General features: G+C 35.5%; 1 protein-coding gene across 15 annotated transcripts in view; it reads left to right on the top strand.

Moving 5' to 3' along the window:
• The window catches only part of OtopLa (Otopetrin-like a), an 810,925-nt gene that overhangs the window by 764,296 nt on the left and 26,386 nt on the right, over positions 1 to 20,243 (top strand). For 9 of the 15 annotated variants that reach the window (XM_068363668.1, XM_068363661.1, XM_068363676.1 and 6 more), the window contains 3 exons: positions 5,699 to 5,812; positions 7,266 to 7,322; positions 9,315 to 9,471. In XM_068363668.1, the coding sequence (XP_068219769.1) occupies positions 5,699 to 5,812; positions 7,266 to 7,322; positions 9,315 to 9,471 (328 nt within the window). The remainder of the gene's footprint in view (positions 1 to 5,698; positions 5,813 to 7,265; positions 7,323 to 9,314; positions 9,472 to 20,243) is intronic. The other 6 variants (XM_068363664.1, XM_068363662.1, XM_068363663.1 and 3 more) reach the window with 6 other exon arrangements.

Below are 20,243 nucleotides of genomic sequence, written 5' to 3'. Positions count from 1 at the left end.
ACACACACACACACACACACACACACACACACACACACACACACACACACACACACACACACACACAGACACACACACACTCACACCGTGAGCTAGGGATTGGTCAGGAAGCGCAAGACCTTGTGGTTTAGCACTTTACGGGATTTCTAGCTCTGAATTTAATCGCGGACTGTCTTACTTGTCCACTTAGGCGATAGGTAACATCATATCCTTGGTTCAAGAAAAGGGCATGGAAATAAAGCAACTTTACCCTTAATGACTTGTGAACACTTTTCTTGTAATTTTCAAAGGGAAAAGGTATATTTGGAAAACATTTTATGCTTACATGCACGAATATATTTAATGTATTATATACACACACTAATATATATATATATATATATATATATATATATATATATATATATATATATATATATATATACACATATATATGTATGTGTGTGTGTATATATATATATATATATATATATGTGTGTGTGTGTGTGTATTTATATGTGTTTGTGTGTGTGTGTGTGTGTGTGTGTGTACATTCACAGTTTCCTCCCTCCCCTTTAATCGCCTGTGGAGGTTGTGAACGAAGAAGGGTACTGTCTTTTGGTTTCTCAGCAACTCCTTGGGGATCCAGTTGTTATCCACAACCTTTTTCTTAAACCCCATCAGACACTGGTATCATTATTCAGCTAGGTGGACTGATGGTCGGTAAGCTGGGAACGATTCATAGCCTACCAAGCGTGATCTAAGTGCTGTATACTCAATTTCTATTACAATCAGAAGGTGAGCGGTATGGTGAGAAAATTAGTACACCATATATATATATATATATATATATATATATATATATATATATATATATATATATATATATATATAAACGAAATTAAGCCATAAAACCTGGCATAGGGGCGTAGGAGACCACTCAGCCTCCCTCTATTAGAAGGGGAAAATCCTGCAGAAGCACTATGATGGAAAAATTAAGAGGCTGAACAGCAAGATGGAATATAGGAAGCAGATCGGAGGTTTAGTAGAAGGCTAAAAAGGGAATGCAGCTAAGGGCTGAAAGGACTCCGCAAAGACCAAGTAATGCCTACATTGCAACGCTTGAGGTGCACTGATGGCACTACCGTCTTTAGGAGATATATATATATATATATATATATATATATATATATATATATATATATATATATATATATATATATATGTATGTGTGTGTGTTTGTGTGTACTACAGCTTGCAATTAGGTAGCAGTATTTGCTGGATGTGTATCACACTGAGGCTGCGTTTGAATTTGGCGATATTTCTTTTAGATAGGGCTTTATATACTTATGTATAATGATTATATAATCATAGGTCAGGTTTTAAAGCTGAATAAATGTCATTTATTGCAGTATGGTTATAGAAATCACAATAAAGGTATAATTATAATTTGTCGTTGAATTCAGCCAAACAATTTCTGTGCTTTGCAACAGTTTTTTTTTTTTTTTTTTTTTGTGCCAAAGATAAATCAAGCCAGATATACAACTTTTTCACAATACTAATAAACGGAAATAGCCCTTCCAATTCTGAAATTAACTGCTATTTATTCCAGCCATTGGCAGTAAAATAGTCCTGTCGTTTCCAATGTCATGAGTATAGCATATGCATAAATTACAAATTTGGTTTATTATACCGATAATAGATTATTTATTTATAGCATTTGGCCGAAACAAAGCATGATTTTGCCCTTTACATGATTTTTTGCTTGCATTATTACTTACATTTCGGGAACCACCAACAAATACTTAGTATTATTATGATGCAATTGAAAAATTATTTCAATTCTGAAGGTAGTTTTCACTAGAGGGTCGCACTGCAGTACGTATATTACTTGTAAGATCTGACAAAAAAATGGAAGTACGTTGAATATTGAGATATCTTGCACATATATAATATTATTTACATACAAACTTACACACACACACACACATACATATATATATATATATATATATATATATATATATATATATATATATATATATATATATTTATATATATATATATATATGTGTGTGTGTGTGTGCACGCGTGTGTGTATGTGTTTATGTCTTAGGACATTGCATAGTTCAAATAAGGAACTTTGCACTTAACACCGGATGATTGGTTTAGATGTTTCAAGTTTCTGAATTGCTATTAAGCCTTTATTGCGATCATAACCGTCCCTGTATAGATATTTTGTCTCATAATTACCTTATCGGTAAAACTAAGTAAAAGTCAATTAGTTTAATCACTGCTCTCGCCTTCGTCTTTCCCTTTCAATACCTCTGTTTCGCGTTCTTTATTTTAATCAGCCTTCTCCCCCTTGGTTTTGAACGACATTTTATTCTTATAAATATAAAGAATAAAATTATTGGAACGTTTGTTTTTCTCCATTAATTTCCAAACGTTGAAGTATTATATCTGATTCCTCTTAACATGATTCCTATAATCTTCCCTTCAGTAGGTGGCACCATGGCTTTTCTGATTCAAGATTCATTCAGTTATTTCTTCCCTTTCTTTCCCCTGCCTCCATCTGGGAAGAATTAGATAAAGCTATGATATTAACAGTCTTATCGATTCCTTTGGTTATAAAGAGATTATTTAGTGTCCTATGCCGATTCTGGACTGGAAACTTGAAGGTTGTTCTCTTGATTTTAATTATAAAAACACACCCTCGCTGAGAAATCACCATTATACGATTCTTTGTCAGTCTTCTTGTGATATTATTTTCTAAAAATATTGGAATATTCTGTATATTGTTTCAGAGCCCCAATAGTTAGGAAACATAAAATGAAGGAATATTAACGTTATTTAGATTTGTATATAAACTGGTATTTATTTGTCTGCTTCTGATATACGATTTGTTTCTGTATCTTCGTTGTGGTATGGTTTTTCTTCACCTTTTTAAGTATCATACACTGAGTCAGTTCTGTGAACGATATTTCAAATTCGAAAAATTCTGCAAACATGATAATAAAAATTTCGTAACACCTTTCTTTGAGAATATATTTATTTTGTCAAAAACGCATAGGAATTCTGCTTATTCACTTGAAGAAGAACAACACAATTTTTTTATTTATTATTCTTGAATATTAACTATTACATTCCAGTAAATTGAGAAAATAGGGTGAATACTGGAGCATCCAACAAAGGTAGATACGTTACATCTTGAAACTGAATGAGAAATTTTATGGTTATTCGAATGAAAGGGTAAAAATATCATCCATATGATCACTATATGATTTGGTGTTTTAGTCCAGATAACTCATTGATGCTGAGATATCGAAGGAAAGCATTCAATTTTAATAAGAAACCTCAGTAACTTTCTTTCTCATTTATTCTTTTTTTCTTTCGCATCTCTGGCCCCCCAAAAATAATCTGTGGAATCCTGTTCGTAGTTCTCAACACAACTAACCTGTTCTCTCTTTTATAAACCAGTTTCGAAACTTGTATATTTTTATTCAACATAGATGTATTTTTTATTCATCATCTATAATCTGAGGAATCCTTTTCGTAATTTTAAGCACAGCTAACCTGTTCTCTCTCTCTTATAAACTAGTTTCAAGACTTATATTTTTTATTCAGCATGGATTAAATAAAAATCTCAATTAATTAAAATACTAAAGGATTGATAATAAGATTTTTGTCTAATTAACTTGAATTAAGATTTTCGTATTCATGTCGTTTTTTACATATCAGGTCTCGTTTTTTTCTTTTTATTTTACGTTTCAGGTAGTTGTTTGACATTTCAGTTTTTTTGACGGCGTCAATGACCTTTGATGTCAGGATGCCAGAAAACCTCAAATCAATCAATCAATCATTTCGTATTCATGTCATTTTTTACCTATCAGGTCTTTTACTTGTCAGTTATTTGACATTTCTGACGGTTTTTTTTTCGCACTGAAAAAAAATCATTTATAGCTTAAGGTAGGGCTTTTTAAAGAAGATACAGGTAAATAATGGCTTCTTATCTATGGAATTACACATATTTTCTATTTTTGTGAAAGGCCCCTCTGTCAAATTAACGAAAACGAATTGATTGCACGAAACACTGATGACTCCCAAATTCTCTGAATCTGATAATTGCTTGATCTATTCTGTCCAGACATGTTAAGTAACTTTCTGCATTCATTAGTTTACGAGAAAGTGCAAGTAGTACTTAGACAGATGGTCAGCATTGGATACTATAGTTATGCATTTGCTCACTTTGAATTTTATTGGGTCAACAAACAATCCTTTGTTCTAGGGCTTTCATATTTATCAAACATATCTAGCATTCCCATGTATATATGTAATTAATGTATATATATATATATATATATATATATATATATATATATATATATATATATATATATATGTATATATATATATAAATATATATATATATATATATATATATATATATATGTATATATAAATATATATATATATATGTGTGTGTGTATATATATATATATATATATATATATATATATATATATATATATATATATATATATATATAGATTGATATTTTTGCTTAATTTTCTGGAGCATGGTGACAATATTGCATTTATCCTTTTGTTTGCGCATCTTTTTTTCGATAATATTCTGTAATTAATTATCTTTTGAACAACGATGGTCAATTGTCTATCTCAGCATTTATTCATTTGCGTTTTTTTTCGCATCTATTTGTTTCTGTTTACAACAATTGATTAAAGATGAAGGAGAATAAGAAAAGTATCGCATAAGTTTTAATTGCTTCTTTCATTACTAGATTCACTTTGGTCATTAGAAAGTATAAAAACTCACCCAAATTTATCTCATCACAACGAAATTGACTCTTGTACAAAGGTTAAAAGTTATCGATATTTACATACGTCCTACTTGCCGGAAAGTTTAGATTCATGCGTTGATACTAATCCACGAACCCATTGAGCGTTACTTATTTATTTTATTTTGTGTTCTCAGCCCTCACAATATCCATTTAAACTAAAAAGCTCCACAAGGCAGGGAACAAATATATTTTTTATCCTGCAAATTTATTTCTTTTATAAACATATTTTAATAAAACTTTCATCTTCATACCAATAGCCTGATTTCTTCCTTGAAATGATCCTTAAAGCTGATTGGTCAATAATAAATACGGGGATCCGTTCTTCTTACTTTCATTGTGTTAAAGGAGTAGTAGATTAAGTTTGAAAATAAGATTAACTTGAGCAATGACAGATTTATGAAAAGTAATATCTGCAGGGATATCCTAATATGACAATACTGTATATAGTATCGTCATGTACCTTCTCTTGCGTAAGGGTTTCCGTGTTTCCTTACATGTTTGTAACGCCAGTGATAGAGTTTTAAGGTTATTGATATATATATATATATATATATATATATATATATATATATATATATATATATGCACGTGGTATAAGTATTTATGTACACATACACTATAATATATATATATATATATATATATATATATATATATATATATATATATATATATATATATATATATGCGTGTTTGTATACTATATATATATAAACAGAAAGTATGGTGCACTTAAGAATAACTATGTGATTAATTTCTGTTCAGTACAAATTTATGTTATATACTACAGTACCTTTACGTCATTGAATAAATAATCGTATATTTGTTTTTAACTTAATATTTTTTTTTTCTCGACAGGCATTTTTCACGTACCTGTACGGCATCAGCATACTGTTCCTGCTGTACGTGTTGTGCTACCTCCTCTCTGACTCAGCCCGCGACAGGAAACCTAAAAAACCTCAGGTCTTTATGGTGAGATTTGGTACCAGAGGGATGTTTGTTTGGTTCGATTTATAACATTTAGTTCAATGTATTAATTTACCTTATTTTGAGTCTCATTCTAGGTTTCTGTTACATCGCTTTATACTTCTTTTTTTTTATTTTCGAAAATTTGGTTTTTGTAGTTGCAAATCTTGTAACACTCGTAGAAAACAATGTAGATTTATTTTTGTATGGTTATTAAAAATTGGCACTGACATGGCACCCTATTACTTCACTTCTGCTGATGTAAAGGGAGCTAATTGATTGATGCTAGCAAGGACACAGAGGGTAGTTATATATCGAACACCTCACTTAGCGTAGTCACTCTTATTTCTTTGTATCTTCTGTAGTGTTAACATGTTCATCTCTTGTAGAAACTGTAATACTAGACTGTTGTGAACAGAACTGTTGGGATAAGACTTTTAGTATATGGATTGCAAGAACTCATATAGGCAGTGCATAGCATAAAAGTTAGATTTTATTTTGGCAATACCATAGAGAATCGGATATATGGGGCTTTTGCCTTTGAATAACTAATACTAAATACTTGGAATTTAGAAAAGTAAGTCTGCACAATGATGGATTACTGTATATGAGCTAAATTTCATTCGTTTGCTGAGGGTTCGTTAATTGTACGCACTGTATAAAAGTTATGCCTTTTTAACAGGTGGATGAAATTAATAAAGAGGGGCTTACTATTCCGTGTATTCGCTTTTAGCCTGGGAGGCCAAACAGTCTTCGTAACTCTCTAACAAACTGCAATTTTTTGGAGATGAATTAACAAATTTTCTGTCAAGCACTTCTGAATTCCAACTATTGCTGAATCTTGAGAGACATTCTTGTTCCTTTTTAAACTTCCAACATCTTAGCTCATTGCCAAAGGAGAGGAAAACTTCCAACGGTAGAATGTAAAGAATTAGCCCTTTTTGACATTTCTAAGTTTCTTATCATTTTAAAAGAACGAGGAGATTATTATTCGTGTTAAAATGACTTTTAAATGAATTAGTGTCTTTATTTTATTTAATACTAATTTTGCATTGTAGTGTATAGTCATTTATTTCCGAATGCATATCTGTCGCTCTTCATTCAAATTTTTTTTTTCTTGGTTTTAAAAGTGGCTTTAAAATCCCTTGAAGATTTACAATATGCTGGAGGGTTGGGAGACTTTTCCTATCATTTAAAAGAAATAGAACTCTTTGACAGTCGCCACAAGCTAATGAGCCCGTAGCTCGCTTTATGGAGTAACAAGTTCCATATTCCCTTTGAAAGTATTAGTATGATGCACTTTACATGCTGATGTACTGTATATGTGTAGATGGGGCACATTTTAACAATTGTAGCAGGATTTGGCCCTCTTTCCCTCGAACTATTTCTCCACACACCCCTAAGAAGGGCACAGTTGTGCTCCTTTCCATTCTTTGCTGATGATTGTTTGTGCTCACAGGGTCATCACTCTGGCCAGTACAATGTGTCCGAGTATGAATATTACGCATACAATGAGGTGAGTCATTTAAGGCCTACCTGGGTAATCCCTCTTAGCTTGAAAATAAAAAAAAAGGTTTTCCTTTGGCCTGATAGATACGCATGATTTGGGCGGCTGTGTTTGGGACTTTGGCCACAGCTAACGACTTGACTTGCTTGGCTTGTGCTATTACTACTACTACTACTACTATCACTATTACTACCACTACTACTACTGATAGTACTACTTCTACAACTATGCAACTAGTACCAGTGCACTGCCTAGTAAAGTCATGAAAATCATCGACTATTTTCTGTCAAGAAAATCATTTGGCTTAAAAGATCTGGTCATGAAATTTTCACATAACTCATTCCCTTTAGAGGGCACCATTTGAATTTAGTGTTTGGGTCTTTATTTTGACAAAGAGGGCAGAATCAGCTAACATTTTAGCGGCCCTTCTCCAGGTCACTTTTCCTTTTCCCCTCATCCCCTGCGCCTCTTGCTCGAAAACCTCTCACCAGATTTTGAAAAGATGATCTATAGCTGTACAGCATTCTGTAGTTTCGACTGTTAAGTTTCAGTATAAATGCAGTAGTCAATGACTTCTATTTAGATATGCAATGCTATGTGCTATACTGCATGTTTTTCTTTTTTTATTTTCTTACGGAACACGAGATTAACTAACATTCTGCTAATATATCTTTCACTGAATAGTATCGGTGCAAAGGTTGTTCGAATATTTGCATTATAGATTCAGCTGTGTTCTTTTCCTGGAATACTTTTGGACAGTTGGTATGATGCTAAAATTACCTGAAATTATAAATTGGCTGACGAAAATTCCTTTTTGTTTGAGAATACTTACCAAATAAAATTTTTTAATTGCACAATTAAACATCATTAACAAACATTACTAACTGTATATCGCACTATATATATATATATATATATATATATATATATATATATATATATATATATATATATATATATACATACATACATACATATATATGTATGTATGTATGTATATATATACAGTATATATATATATATATATATATGTATATATATATATATATATATATATATATATATATATATATATATATATATATATATATATATATATATATATACTGTATATGTATATATATACATACATATATATATATATATATATATATATATATATATATATATATATATATATATTTATATATATATATATATTAATATATATATACATATATAAATATATATATATAAATATATATTATGTATATATATATATATATATATATATATATATATATATATATATATATATATATATATATTAATGGAGTTATATCAATTATATTACTTGAAGAAATGTCCAAATAGTATACCAATTTATAGGCTTTGTATCTTCTTTATTTAACTTTGAACATTACACAATATGTAGTGAAACACATTTTACATTAAATGCAGTTTATAGTCTAGGCTCTATAGTGATGAATTATGAAAAACCCATTTAGTTGCATAGTCATCTTGCAAAAGCATCTTTTCAGTCTCCCTTGAACTTGAGATTAAAGTGCCAGTATCATACAAAGAAATTGATATATCATTTGTTTAAGTTCAGTTTTTATTTGGTTGGAACGGTTACTATTTATTGATTATAATATATAGCCTATATATATATATATATATATATATATATATATATATATATATATATATATATATATATATATATATATATATATATGATTTTATTATCTTTTCGACTATTTAGGTTTTATAGAAACTTACATTATTGGTTAGAAATATATTTGTAAAGATTCTCAGTTCAATATGTATTGATAAAATGGTGTTGTTTCCGAATTTCAAATGGAACGACAGTACAATACTATACAATGTCATTTTTACTCATTAACTCAGTAAGGTTTCCCAGCAATAAGAATAATTGTTCGCATGGCTATATCTAGTATGATCATTATGCTCTGTTCAGTGCTCACTTTGGGCCCCTAGTGTGATTCCAACCCTCCCCAGGGAGTGTTACAGAAGGTGCGGACAACTGAAGGCATTCCCGATGGTTCCCCAACGCAGGAGAAGCTCACCTCTTCGACCAGCAGTAAACCAAGGAAGCACAAGACCACGGATAATGAGCACAGCCATGGATCCTTTTTCCTCAGAATTGGTGCCATTGGTAAGAAAGCATAAGTTTTTTTTATTCATTATTTGTAGATTTTTCTTTTAAATATTGCAAATCGATACTGGAGTTGGTAATTAAAGTAGTCTAAAATTGACAATAACAATGTGATTGAAACCAAGTCGTCTTGAGATTGGATTGCTATGCGAACTACCCCTGGGAATTATAGATTTCCAAATTGATAATCTGATAAATCTGGTCATGCTACTGTCGCCAACCCAGATTCCTTTTTATGCTCTTCTTAGCATGGAGTACTTAATTGAGCATTATAGCCTACATTTTTCCTCGCCTTTACTTTGTAAATTTGTGTATATACAAAAATTGCTGTTAAAAAAAGAAATGTAAGTTACCAATAAAGTGAAATCTTGCAGGCAAATGATTAGCCCTCAAGACAAAAACTATTTCCATTACCAGTGCAATCTAAGGCTATGCAGTATTAAGAATTTTTCTCTCTCTCTCTCTCTCTCTCTCTCTCTCTCTCTCTCTCTCTCTCTCTCTCTCTCTCTCTCTCTCTCTCTCTCTCTCTCTCTCTCTCTATATATATATATATATATGTATATTAGCTTTAACAATGTTGCATAAGATTTTTCAGTATATATGCGACACTTTAATTTCTATCCAAATACATAAAACCCTATATTTTTCCTTCTCACTATCTTGTGTTTTATGCATTTCTGACCATGCTTATAGGGAGGAAACCACTCTTATATGAGTTTTTGGACCTTCATATATTAAAACAGTTATGAGGGACCCGGTGGTAAAGTAGAGTTTTTCGTAGGAAAATTCTAAAATAAGACTGATTTGAAGAAATAGTGATGTTCAGAAATGCATAATAATCGCAGGATAACAGTTGACGAAATATATTGTTCATGTAACTGGCATCAAGTATAATAATTTTAAAAGTTAAGACTGTAACAAAATTTTAAAATGGAAACAAGAACACCACCTAACCTAACCTAAAAGCTGTATCCTTATCTAGTGGGGGTTGTGACCCCCCTTAAATTCCTGTTTCTTTACCTACATACCTACCAGGGGGCAATTTAACTTCTCCTCCTCCCCCCCCCCATTTACTGCTGTATCCTTAGCTTACCTACCCTGAGACTTAAGTCTCACCTCTATTTGCTTCTAAAATGGCTTCACACCTAGCAAGCTAACACTATTATTATTGTTATTTTTATTACTTGCTAAGCTACAACCCTAGTTGGAAAAGCAGGATGCTGTAAGCCCAACGGGTCCGATAGAGAAAATATCCAAGTGAGGAAAGGAAATAAACAAACTACAAAAGAAGTTATGAATAATGAAAATATTTTAAGAACAGTCACAACTTTAAAATATATCTTTCATATATCAACTATAAAACCTTAAAAAAAACAAGAAGAGAAATAAGATCGAATAGTGTACCCGAGTGGACCCTTAAGCGCAAAATCTCTACTCCAAGACAGTAGAAGACCATTGTACAGAGGCTATGGCACTACCCAAGACTAGAGAACAATGGCCTCCTAGAAGAGCTGCTTACCATAGCTAAAGAGTCTCATCTACCCTTCTCAAGACGAAAAAATCCACTGTACAATTATCCCATAGTGCAGTAGTTAACCCCTTTAGTGAAGAAGAATTGTTTGGTAATTTCAGTGTTATCAGGTGTATGAGGACAGGAGAATATGTAAAGAATAGGCCGATTAGGTGTATGTTTAGGCAAAGAGCAAATGAGCCATAACCAGAGAGATGGATCCAATGTAATGCTGTCTGGCCAGTCAAAGGACCCAATGACTCTCTAGTGGTAGTATCTCAACAGTAGGCTGGTGGGTGCCTTGGCCAACTTACTACCTACTGGATCATAATATGATTTTGTAATTGTAAAACTGGCTTCATATTAACGTAAAATGTATATCCATGTAGGTCCCTATTAAAGTATCATTAAATATGCATATTTACAGTGATCTTTACCTTAAGTTTAGGAGGGTGAAGGTTGATGGTGGGAGCACTGGGACAGTCCCTCTAATATATGAGTGAAGTACTATATTGCGGCTTCCGAAAAGTTATATGGCCGGTCATTTTTCCTTAAAAACAGTAATGCATTGTACCAGTCTCTTCTGAGTCTTGTGGAGTGCAGGGTTGTCATGATGGAACTGAAGAGAAAGGGGGTTGGGGATAGGTGCTGTAAAAGTACATCCAGGAACATATGGATAAGTACTAGTAAGATCTTAATTGGTTAAACACACAAAGCTTCCCGAAGCAATTGAAACCAATGCATGTGTAATAACCCACCATCAGTCTCCCAAATGTAAACAATGAACTTAGACTACAAAATAGACTTCACATTTTAATCAATCGATGCATAATTTATTATGCCACAGCCCCCATTAAACATACCAAAATAATGCCAAACTAGCCAGCATTCGTTCATTTCTTATAGCAAATTCCAGTTTCACTAGAAATTAATGTACTGTATTATATATTAACTGATTTTTCATAATTCTGACCATCCTTTGGTATGCAGTTAATATTACCAGTCTTACTTTTTGCATCCCGAGGGTCTATAGTACATAGTATTCAAGAAGTTTTATTTCAGCCGAGAGCAGATTGTGGAATGATCTTCCAAATCTGGCAGTTGAATCGGTGAAACTTCAGAAGTATGAAGTTGTTGTTTAAAAGCCTTTATGTTGAACAGATTGACACAGAAGCTTGTGTTAGAATTTGTGAAGTATTGTCGCACTTTCATACAGCAATTTGCATATTTTTTCTATCTACAGTACAGGTACGACAATTCCAACAAGTTAACTTTTCTTTGCGATTTTTTTTCTGAAAATTTGTGAGACATTTAAATGTGATTACTTCTAGTTTCATTTTCTACAACCAGACAATCAAGAAGAAATCTGTTTGATTATGTCGTGCTGTGTTGCTAGGCAACTGCGGCACATGATGCACTATGATTGTTCCAAGCTCTTAATCACAACTCTTCTGATCGGAAGGAAGTAGGATGTGCCTTCCTTCTCCTCTGCGATCAGACTCCGCATAGCCCTCTCAGTACCCTTATAGTGCTTAATGGACGTGTCTTTGATATTCATTATCACTTGAGCACTATCATTTGTGAGCTTACGATTGTGTCGGCGTCAATGACCTCAGATGTCAGGATGCCTGAAAACTTTAAATCAATCATTTACGATTGTGTGCTTTACGTTGATCATGTCGAATTTGATGCATTCCTGGCCTGGCCGAGATGGTTGCCCCTATGGTACATTTATGAGCCAGGTAGAAATAGATCCACACCTGGTTTGCCCTTCATTTAAAGGTAAAAGATGTTCTTTCAAATCACCATGCGAGTACTGAAGGAGTGGTCGTCCTTCCAGTGTGTGAGACATCATTCTTGCCATAAGAAATGATCTAAAAGGGATAGTTCCCCTCCTTCGCCTTCCGTCAGCAATGAGAAGAAGCATATGTTGGATTAAGCTATGAATGTTTTCTCCCTTCAAGGTCCTACGTGCCAGGAGCCCTCTGAGGCTTCAGTCACAGATGATGACAGCTGTAATTTTGTTAACGTTTTATTACCAAGTGGTAATAATGACCAATATGAGTTTGAACCTGGTCTTATTGCAGATACACTGGCTACAGCTGCTGTGCTTCCTGAACCGGATCCTTTAGAAGCATCTGTCCATGATTATTCTGTAATGTCTAGATCGCTCGTCCCCCCGGACGAGTGAGTTGAGTGGAAACTTATATATGTCAGATTACATGAATAAGATGTTCTCCCTTTAGAGGGGTCTCCCATCAGAATAGTGAAATTATCTCCATTTTTGTGTCAGAATATTAGAGCCTATCATTTCCCCCCGTACTGTGGCAGCCTTACTGAAAGACCCATATTACCAGTCTCCAGCTCGAAAAAAACGAGCAAGGCCTACCTCGTACACTTCGGGGTTCTCTTCAAAGACCTCCTCAGAAGAGTTCCCAGGATGAATCAGTAGACTTGTCATCTCCCGCCCCCCAAAAGATCAAGCAATGCTTACATGCTCTAAACAGGCCTCTCCTAAGTCCATCATTGCTGTGAAGTTGCATGTAACAAATCCTGGTTTACCTAGATTTTCAGCTAATATTATTACAGCTAGGCCGAACGTTCAGCTTGACATGTCTGACGTGCTGCTATGTCTAAACATAATATGTCACTGTACGTGCCACCTTGTCAGCTGGTGGGGCAACTCCTCTGCAGCTTGAGCAGGTCCAAACAAGTTGTCACCACCCCTAAACATCATGACGTCATTAAACACACCACCATTTTGACATGAGAGCATTCCTCCCCATCATAGTGATGCTAGAGTTAATATGATTATATAACACACACACACACATCCCGTATTCTAGAGGGCTTGGTAGAACTCCGACCCACATTGTTTCAGAGTTTTCCCGGTGTTTTGTAAACTTTCTTCTAGAAAGCAACAAGTTAAAAACTTTCCCTTAGCTAATAAGAATCCTGTGACTTACACTGATAACAAACCACACAGTAGCGCTGAGCCTGGCGTTCATGATGATGATAATACAGTGGAACCTCTACATACGAATTTAATCCGTTCCAGAACCAACTTCGGATGTAGAAAATGTTCGGTTGTTGAAACGAATTTTCCCATAAGAATACATTGAAATAGGATTAATCCGTGGTTGAGCCCAAAAACCTATGATAACTTCTTAATAAACTACTACACATAATTTTCCCATGAGAATAATGAACACTAAATTAGATAATAGACATGTAAATAAGAAGAATAGACATGTAAATAAGAAGAATAGACATGTAAATAAGAAGAATTAGCAAAAAATGATAAATAAGAAACGGGTTTTTAGCGTCACTTTACCTTAGAAACTCCAGCGCAGGTGTTGTTAGTCTTGCTACGCAGAGAGGAGACGGACGGGCGGCGAGGAGGTAGAGAGGTTAACTACGATAAACGTACACTACCGTAACTTATTCTAACTTACACTAAGTGAACTTTAACATAACTTAGCTTTTTTTTTTATAATTTATATTTTTTTTTTACATTTTCTTTTTTTCTTTTTGATGATTAATTTTAATCACTTTCACTCTCTACACTTAAAATTGATTGAATTTTTTTCTCTTCACTCTTTGCTGTTTTCTTTGAACCACTTCCTTCCTCTTCATCACGAGTTCGCTTCGTAGTTTTTTTAAAGAAGCTATCGATAGAAAGTTGCTTGGTACAGCTTTTCAGAATGTTTCAAAAATAAGTTAGGGAAACATCATCAAACTGCGCAGCTACACGACAAACCTGCAATTTCTTTGGATGGTATTTGTCGATGAAGTCGACCACGTCTTGATATTTTCCTAACACCTCTTTTATTTGCGCGGAACTTATTGCAAGTTCACTCATACGGACGCCACGCTCATGCTTTTCAATAATTCCTTGCTTTACTTCTAAAGAAAGCATTCCCTTATTCCTTTTCTCACCACTACCACTACCACTTGCGAAACTAAGCCTTTTAGGACCCATGATTTTCGTAAAATACCGTAAAAGGATGAATGTAAAAAATCACGATTAAAACACAATTAATAGCAGAACGCACAGGGCACAACCACATAAAGCCAACGAGAACAGAGGACTGACCCAAGCCACGCTAATTGAGGGTCCCTCCGAGGTTGAAGTGCTGCCTTCTATTGGCGGAAATAAAAAACACATCAGGCGCTATGAGCACCGACTACGCATACGAGTATTGTTTACTTCGGGTGTCGAAAAAAAAATTCGGGTGTAGAGTAGGAACGTGTTCGAATTGTACTTCGCGTGTCGAAAAATTCGGATACAACCGGTACAAAGAAAATTGCTACTTCGTGTGTCGAAATAAAATTCGGGTGTAGAGTCAAAAATTTGCTCGAATTTTACTTCGGATGTTGGAAAATTCGGATGTAGATACGTTCGTGTGTAGAGGTTCCACTGTATATGTTCTACGGGACGTCATTCTTTTTCAGATACAGTACTTTAATTCTTTGTGGGTACAGAATGTGGATAAGGATTGCAGAAAGTTCCCCCCCTCCCAAAGATCACTCCTCCCATCTAACACAGATGAGGGGCAGCAGACGACGTAGACGTAGACGTGGTCTTTGCCATAGCCGTTCAAAATGGCAGTATGTTGAGAACTCTTTCTCGCCTTGTAAGTCGAGCTCTGAGAGAAACTTCAATACCTCCGCTTTACACTCAGGTGCTAGACTTGAACGTTCTTACAACGGGAGTGAGCTGGATTCATCCTGCTTTTTCTCTGCCTTCCTTTCCTGTTACAATTGAAATGACTCAAGAAAAAGGAAAGATATTCAAGGGAGAGTTAAAAGCTCTACAGCCGTTGAAACGGAACAACCAAATCTTAACATTATTACTATTGTTGACTCTCCAAAGAGCCTCCTTGTGCACGCGAGTATGAACTCAGCTGGTGTACCCGGCTTGAGGCCTCCTGTATCTAGTACTGAAGCCACACTATCAAGATTATGAGCCTCATCTGCCATTTGAGGAGTTTGGATGAGCCTTCCCTCGCTCAGACCACTAACAGACGGTGTGCTATCAACGCAACCTTTCCGGAGTCTCAAAGCCCCAGACTTAGGTTTGACGTGGCACTTTCAAATCAGACTATGCATACGCTTGAGTTTCTGAATACTCAATTCTCTGCGGCAGAAAACTTGCTGAAGGCAAGCAGATCTTCGAATCCTCCACCATTACCTCTGTCAGACCAGAGTCATTTTTACGTTCACTATGGCGCATTTCAGAGTCATCTTCCCATTGATGATGATGTGGCTAATCTAGTCCCATCAGTACCTTCAGAAAAACTGTCTAATCTCCCCACCAAGATTTCGGGACTTGAACTAGCTAACATGGAGGTAGCAGCTATGTCAGGTATCCAAAACTCCTCGTAGCTAGACCACTGGTCTTAAGTGCACTCTCACTTTACAGTGTCACAGAACCTAAAGAATAAACATGTTTGTAAACAGTTCAAGAAGCTATATAGATCTGGTGCTAAAGCCATAGAGGTCCTCCTTCTTCATAACATTTTCCTTTGGGGAAATCATGTTCTTAAGAAGCACGACGCTGTCTTAGCCAGATTTTTTAGGCAGCTGTCCCCCTAGAGACACTTTAGTTCTAAGGAACTCGGATCTAGTCAACTCCCTCTCCCTTTTCCTGTCCTCAGATGTGGCGAAAGCGGTTGAAAAGGTAGATCGGTTGGGTCAAAGCCCTATGTTAAGCAGAGCAGTGACACCGAGGTTGCCCACTCCACAGAAACAACCCAAGAACTCACCTTTTAGGCCAATCTCTCAACAGAGATGACTTCTCCCTTCAATGGATGCACAACTATCTGGGAGGTAGAATCCTAGACCCACCTTTCATCGGAGAGGACATTCCTCCGGTCAAAAAGGGCGAGGTTGTAGAAGCTCACACTAGAGAGGGCATGTCCCCCAATTTACCATAAATGGGGAATGCCTACAAAGCTCTTGGCAAATGTGGCAGGACTGAGGGGCTGGCCCTTGTACGGTAGAAGTCCTCCATTCAGGGTATCGGATCCCTTTCATAGACTGTCCACCTCCTCTGACCAGGGATCTGACTATTCAACAATAGCCCTAGAGCAGGGGAGACAATTTTTCTTGGGTAATTTATGTCGTGTTGGATTCCCCATTTAGCATTTTAGAGGAAAGTCCTTGAGAGACTGCACAACCCATTATCTCCAAAATTGACATCTAAACTCAGGTGATAAGGAGTTCACTTCCCCATCAGATGAAAGTATGCAATCCAACAGAGCTTGTAATTTGCCTAATCTCATAGCTTAAGTGAGAACAATAATAAAGAATTTTAGTTGTGAACTCTTTGAAACCAATCCTACAAATAGGTTCCTAATTTAAACCTCTCAAAAGTTTAATACCACAACCAAGGACCGAATGACTATTTTAATCTTAAAACAGATAGATAGATCTAAGCCTATACTGTATGCATACGAATAGGCTTTAGCTTTGTTTCTGTAGCATTTTAATTGTGCCAACTGAGAGCTCCCTATGGTGCCTCAAGAACCACAGGAAGATAATTATTTCAATGAATTTTCTTGAAGTTCATTGTTGTTCATCTTCTGGAAGATACAGTTTTAATCCCTTAATTCAAAGTATAAAATCTAAGCCATCACTATGGGTATAATATGCTCCCTTCCCTACCACTCCCCAGCCTTAATAGGCTGCCACCTTCCTAGGTGTCATCTTGGCTGGACACATTCCTGCCCAGGTTCTAGTTGGTCATTCTCTTCTTGTAGGTGCTACCATCTTAACCAGCTTGTGCAGCTCTTATTTTGTGTTGTTATTTGGTGTTCCGGGTTTTTGTTTGACAGTTTTTTGTACAAGATAGTAAGGTATGTAACACAAGTTTTTTAAAGCTTGTGTTTATTTTAAATATTTCATCCACACTCACAGTGACAGTGTGCCGAGACAAAGTGTGCATAATGAAAGACCACTGCAATGATGGTGGGATGTGTTGGAACAAGAGATATAAATGTATGTGAATTATTTTAATCTGGGAAATGTTCAAAACTGGTCTCCATCCTCCCAGCAATTTCAGCACTAGGAATAGATGATTATGAAAACCTATGGATGGTGAAAACACTTCCTCAATTGCCTCTTTTTTCGGATGTTTCTGAATCTGAAGAAAGTGCAGATGTCTTGGCTGGATCGTTGGCATTGGATGAAAAGGGGATTGGAGGCTATGATAGAGGAGGCAGTGAAATAAGAAGTAATTGATATCCCTTCTGAAAAATTAAGACCCCAAGTCTCTGGATCTAGGAGTTCCTAGTTAACCTGCTCCGATAGGAAAAGGGTGGTCATATGTGTCACTAAGGTTGCCTGCAAGGGCCAAGAGAACTATTCATGATGAATACTGTTCTACTGGAAGAACCAAATAACCAAGAAGACCCTGAAATGAAATCATCCCATGAAAGAATATCGAGTTGGAACAGCAGAAGATGAAGGCATAGGTGTGGAAGAACAAACTTGAAAAAGCTTAAGAATACATTCAAGAATAGCTCTGCCCAGAGGTGTTCTTCAAGTCTAGTCATCCTATCAATATTTAAGATATAACCTCTCAGGTTTCTACTCCTTGATTGATCTTTAACCCATTTCTTTCTCCCCCAATGCAAGCTAAGATAAAATCAGTTCTGTATAAAAAGAACATGATTTCTTCCTCTCCAATTGTTTCAGCTGTTCCAGCAAATTCTAATCTAAGGTCTGATCAGGTATTCAAGTTGTAGATGGATGCAGCAACGTTGCCTTCTCTTACACAGATCTTAGGTTTGACAAACTACCCAAGTACAGTACTGCAGTACCTGGTTGTAGATTAGTTTTGTTCCTCACTGGGAATAATCTCGGTTAGATACTCTTGGGAGAATAAGAGATCAACTCCATTGTAGGAGTCATATACTGTATTGTTCTTTAGTTTCCATAACCAAGCGTTCTTTAGTTTCCATAACTAAGAAGTATGAGGAGCCTCTTTTGAAGAAATTGCTTGAATTTGTAGATTGTTTAGATAAAACTATTTATGACTCCATTGCAGTGATTGGGCTATCTGCAATTGTAAGGTTATCAGATATACCTGTTACATGTTCAGATTGGGAGCTCTAATGTCCTAATATTTTTTTTTATTAAAAGTCAAGAAATCCATAGTCAGCTTTTTGCTGCATTAAGGAGAGTGAGAGATTGGCTTTTCATGAAGAAACACAAAGCTTATAAGGTTCACTCTCAACCAAGAAGTGCATAATTACCAAATAAATGGAAAAACCTAGTTCTTGAATAAGAAAACAAATATTTTTTCTTAAGGCATTTATCAAATTCCTTGAGCAATTTGGTCGAAATTTACTGCCAGTACAGAGGTAAAAAGCACACTAGTCTTTTTTTCTTTACATTGCAATAACAAATTCATAGAGAAATTTTCTGTGAAAAAATTGACATTCAGCATGAGGACTGCAGACAAGTTTATTGTACTTGCAACCAAGCGATAAGACACTTTATAGGTTTAAAGGCTGCTCATGAATGGCAGAGGCAAGGGACAGTGACAGTCCCCTATCAAGCCGGAAAATTCCCTAGAGACTGACCATATATACATATGATCAGCACCCAAGCCCACTCCACCTAAGGTAGGACCAAGGAGGGCCAGGCAATGGCTGGTGATGACAAAGCAGATAGACCTATAGGCTCCTCCAAACCCCCCCCCTCCTCATTAGCTCACAAGGATGGTGAGGTTGCAGCCAACAAAGGAACTAACAAGTTTGAGCTGGACTTGAATCCCAGGTAGGGCGATCATCAGTCAGGGACGTTACCACATAAGCCACCACGACACTTATTAACTTACTCAAATTGCTGAACAGGTACTGTACTACTGACAAATCTGATGACCTACCCAGTCCAGTGATGGACTTGACACAAAAAGGGATTTTGACGAAGGAAAAATCTATTTCTGGGGAGAGACCTGTGGCGCCCGGTGAAAAGAGTCCTTCTTATATATCTTTTCTGATAAAACCTTCCAATTATACCAGAGAAAGAAAAAAGCATGGAATGCTGAGGTTACTACCCTCGCGCGAGCACCTTTTGGGTGTCGTGTATAAAGCAAAGGCGCGTGAAAACCACTATTCACAGGTTGTCTTCCATTTAGTTAATTCCTTCGTCAAAGGGATGGGCCGATACAAAGGTCCTAGCCAACCACCACCGCCACGACGCGAGCGCCATCTGAACAACATCCTTCTGTAATGGTCATGACGGCTTGGAA

The sequence above is a fragment of the Palaemon carinicauda genome, chromosome 40 (assembly GCF_036898095.1).
Source record: "Palaemon carinicauda isolate YSFRI2023 chromosome 40, ASM3689809v2, whole genome shotgun sequence".
Classification (NCBI taxonomy): Eukaryota; Metazoa; Arthropoda; class Malacostraca; order Decapoda; family Palaemonidae; genus Palaemon; species Palaemon carinicauda.
This window is presented reverse-complemented; position numbering and strand designations above follow the sequence as displayed.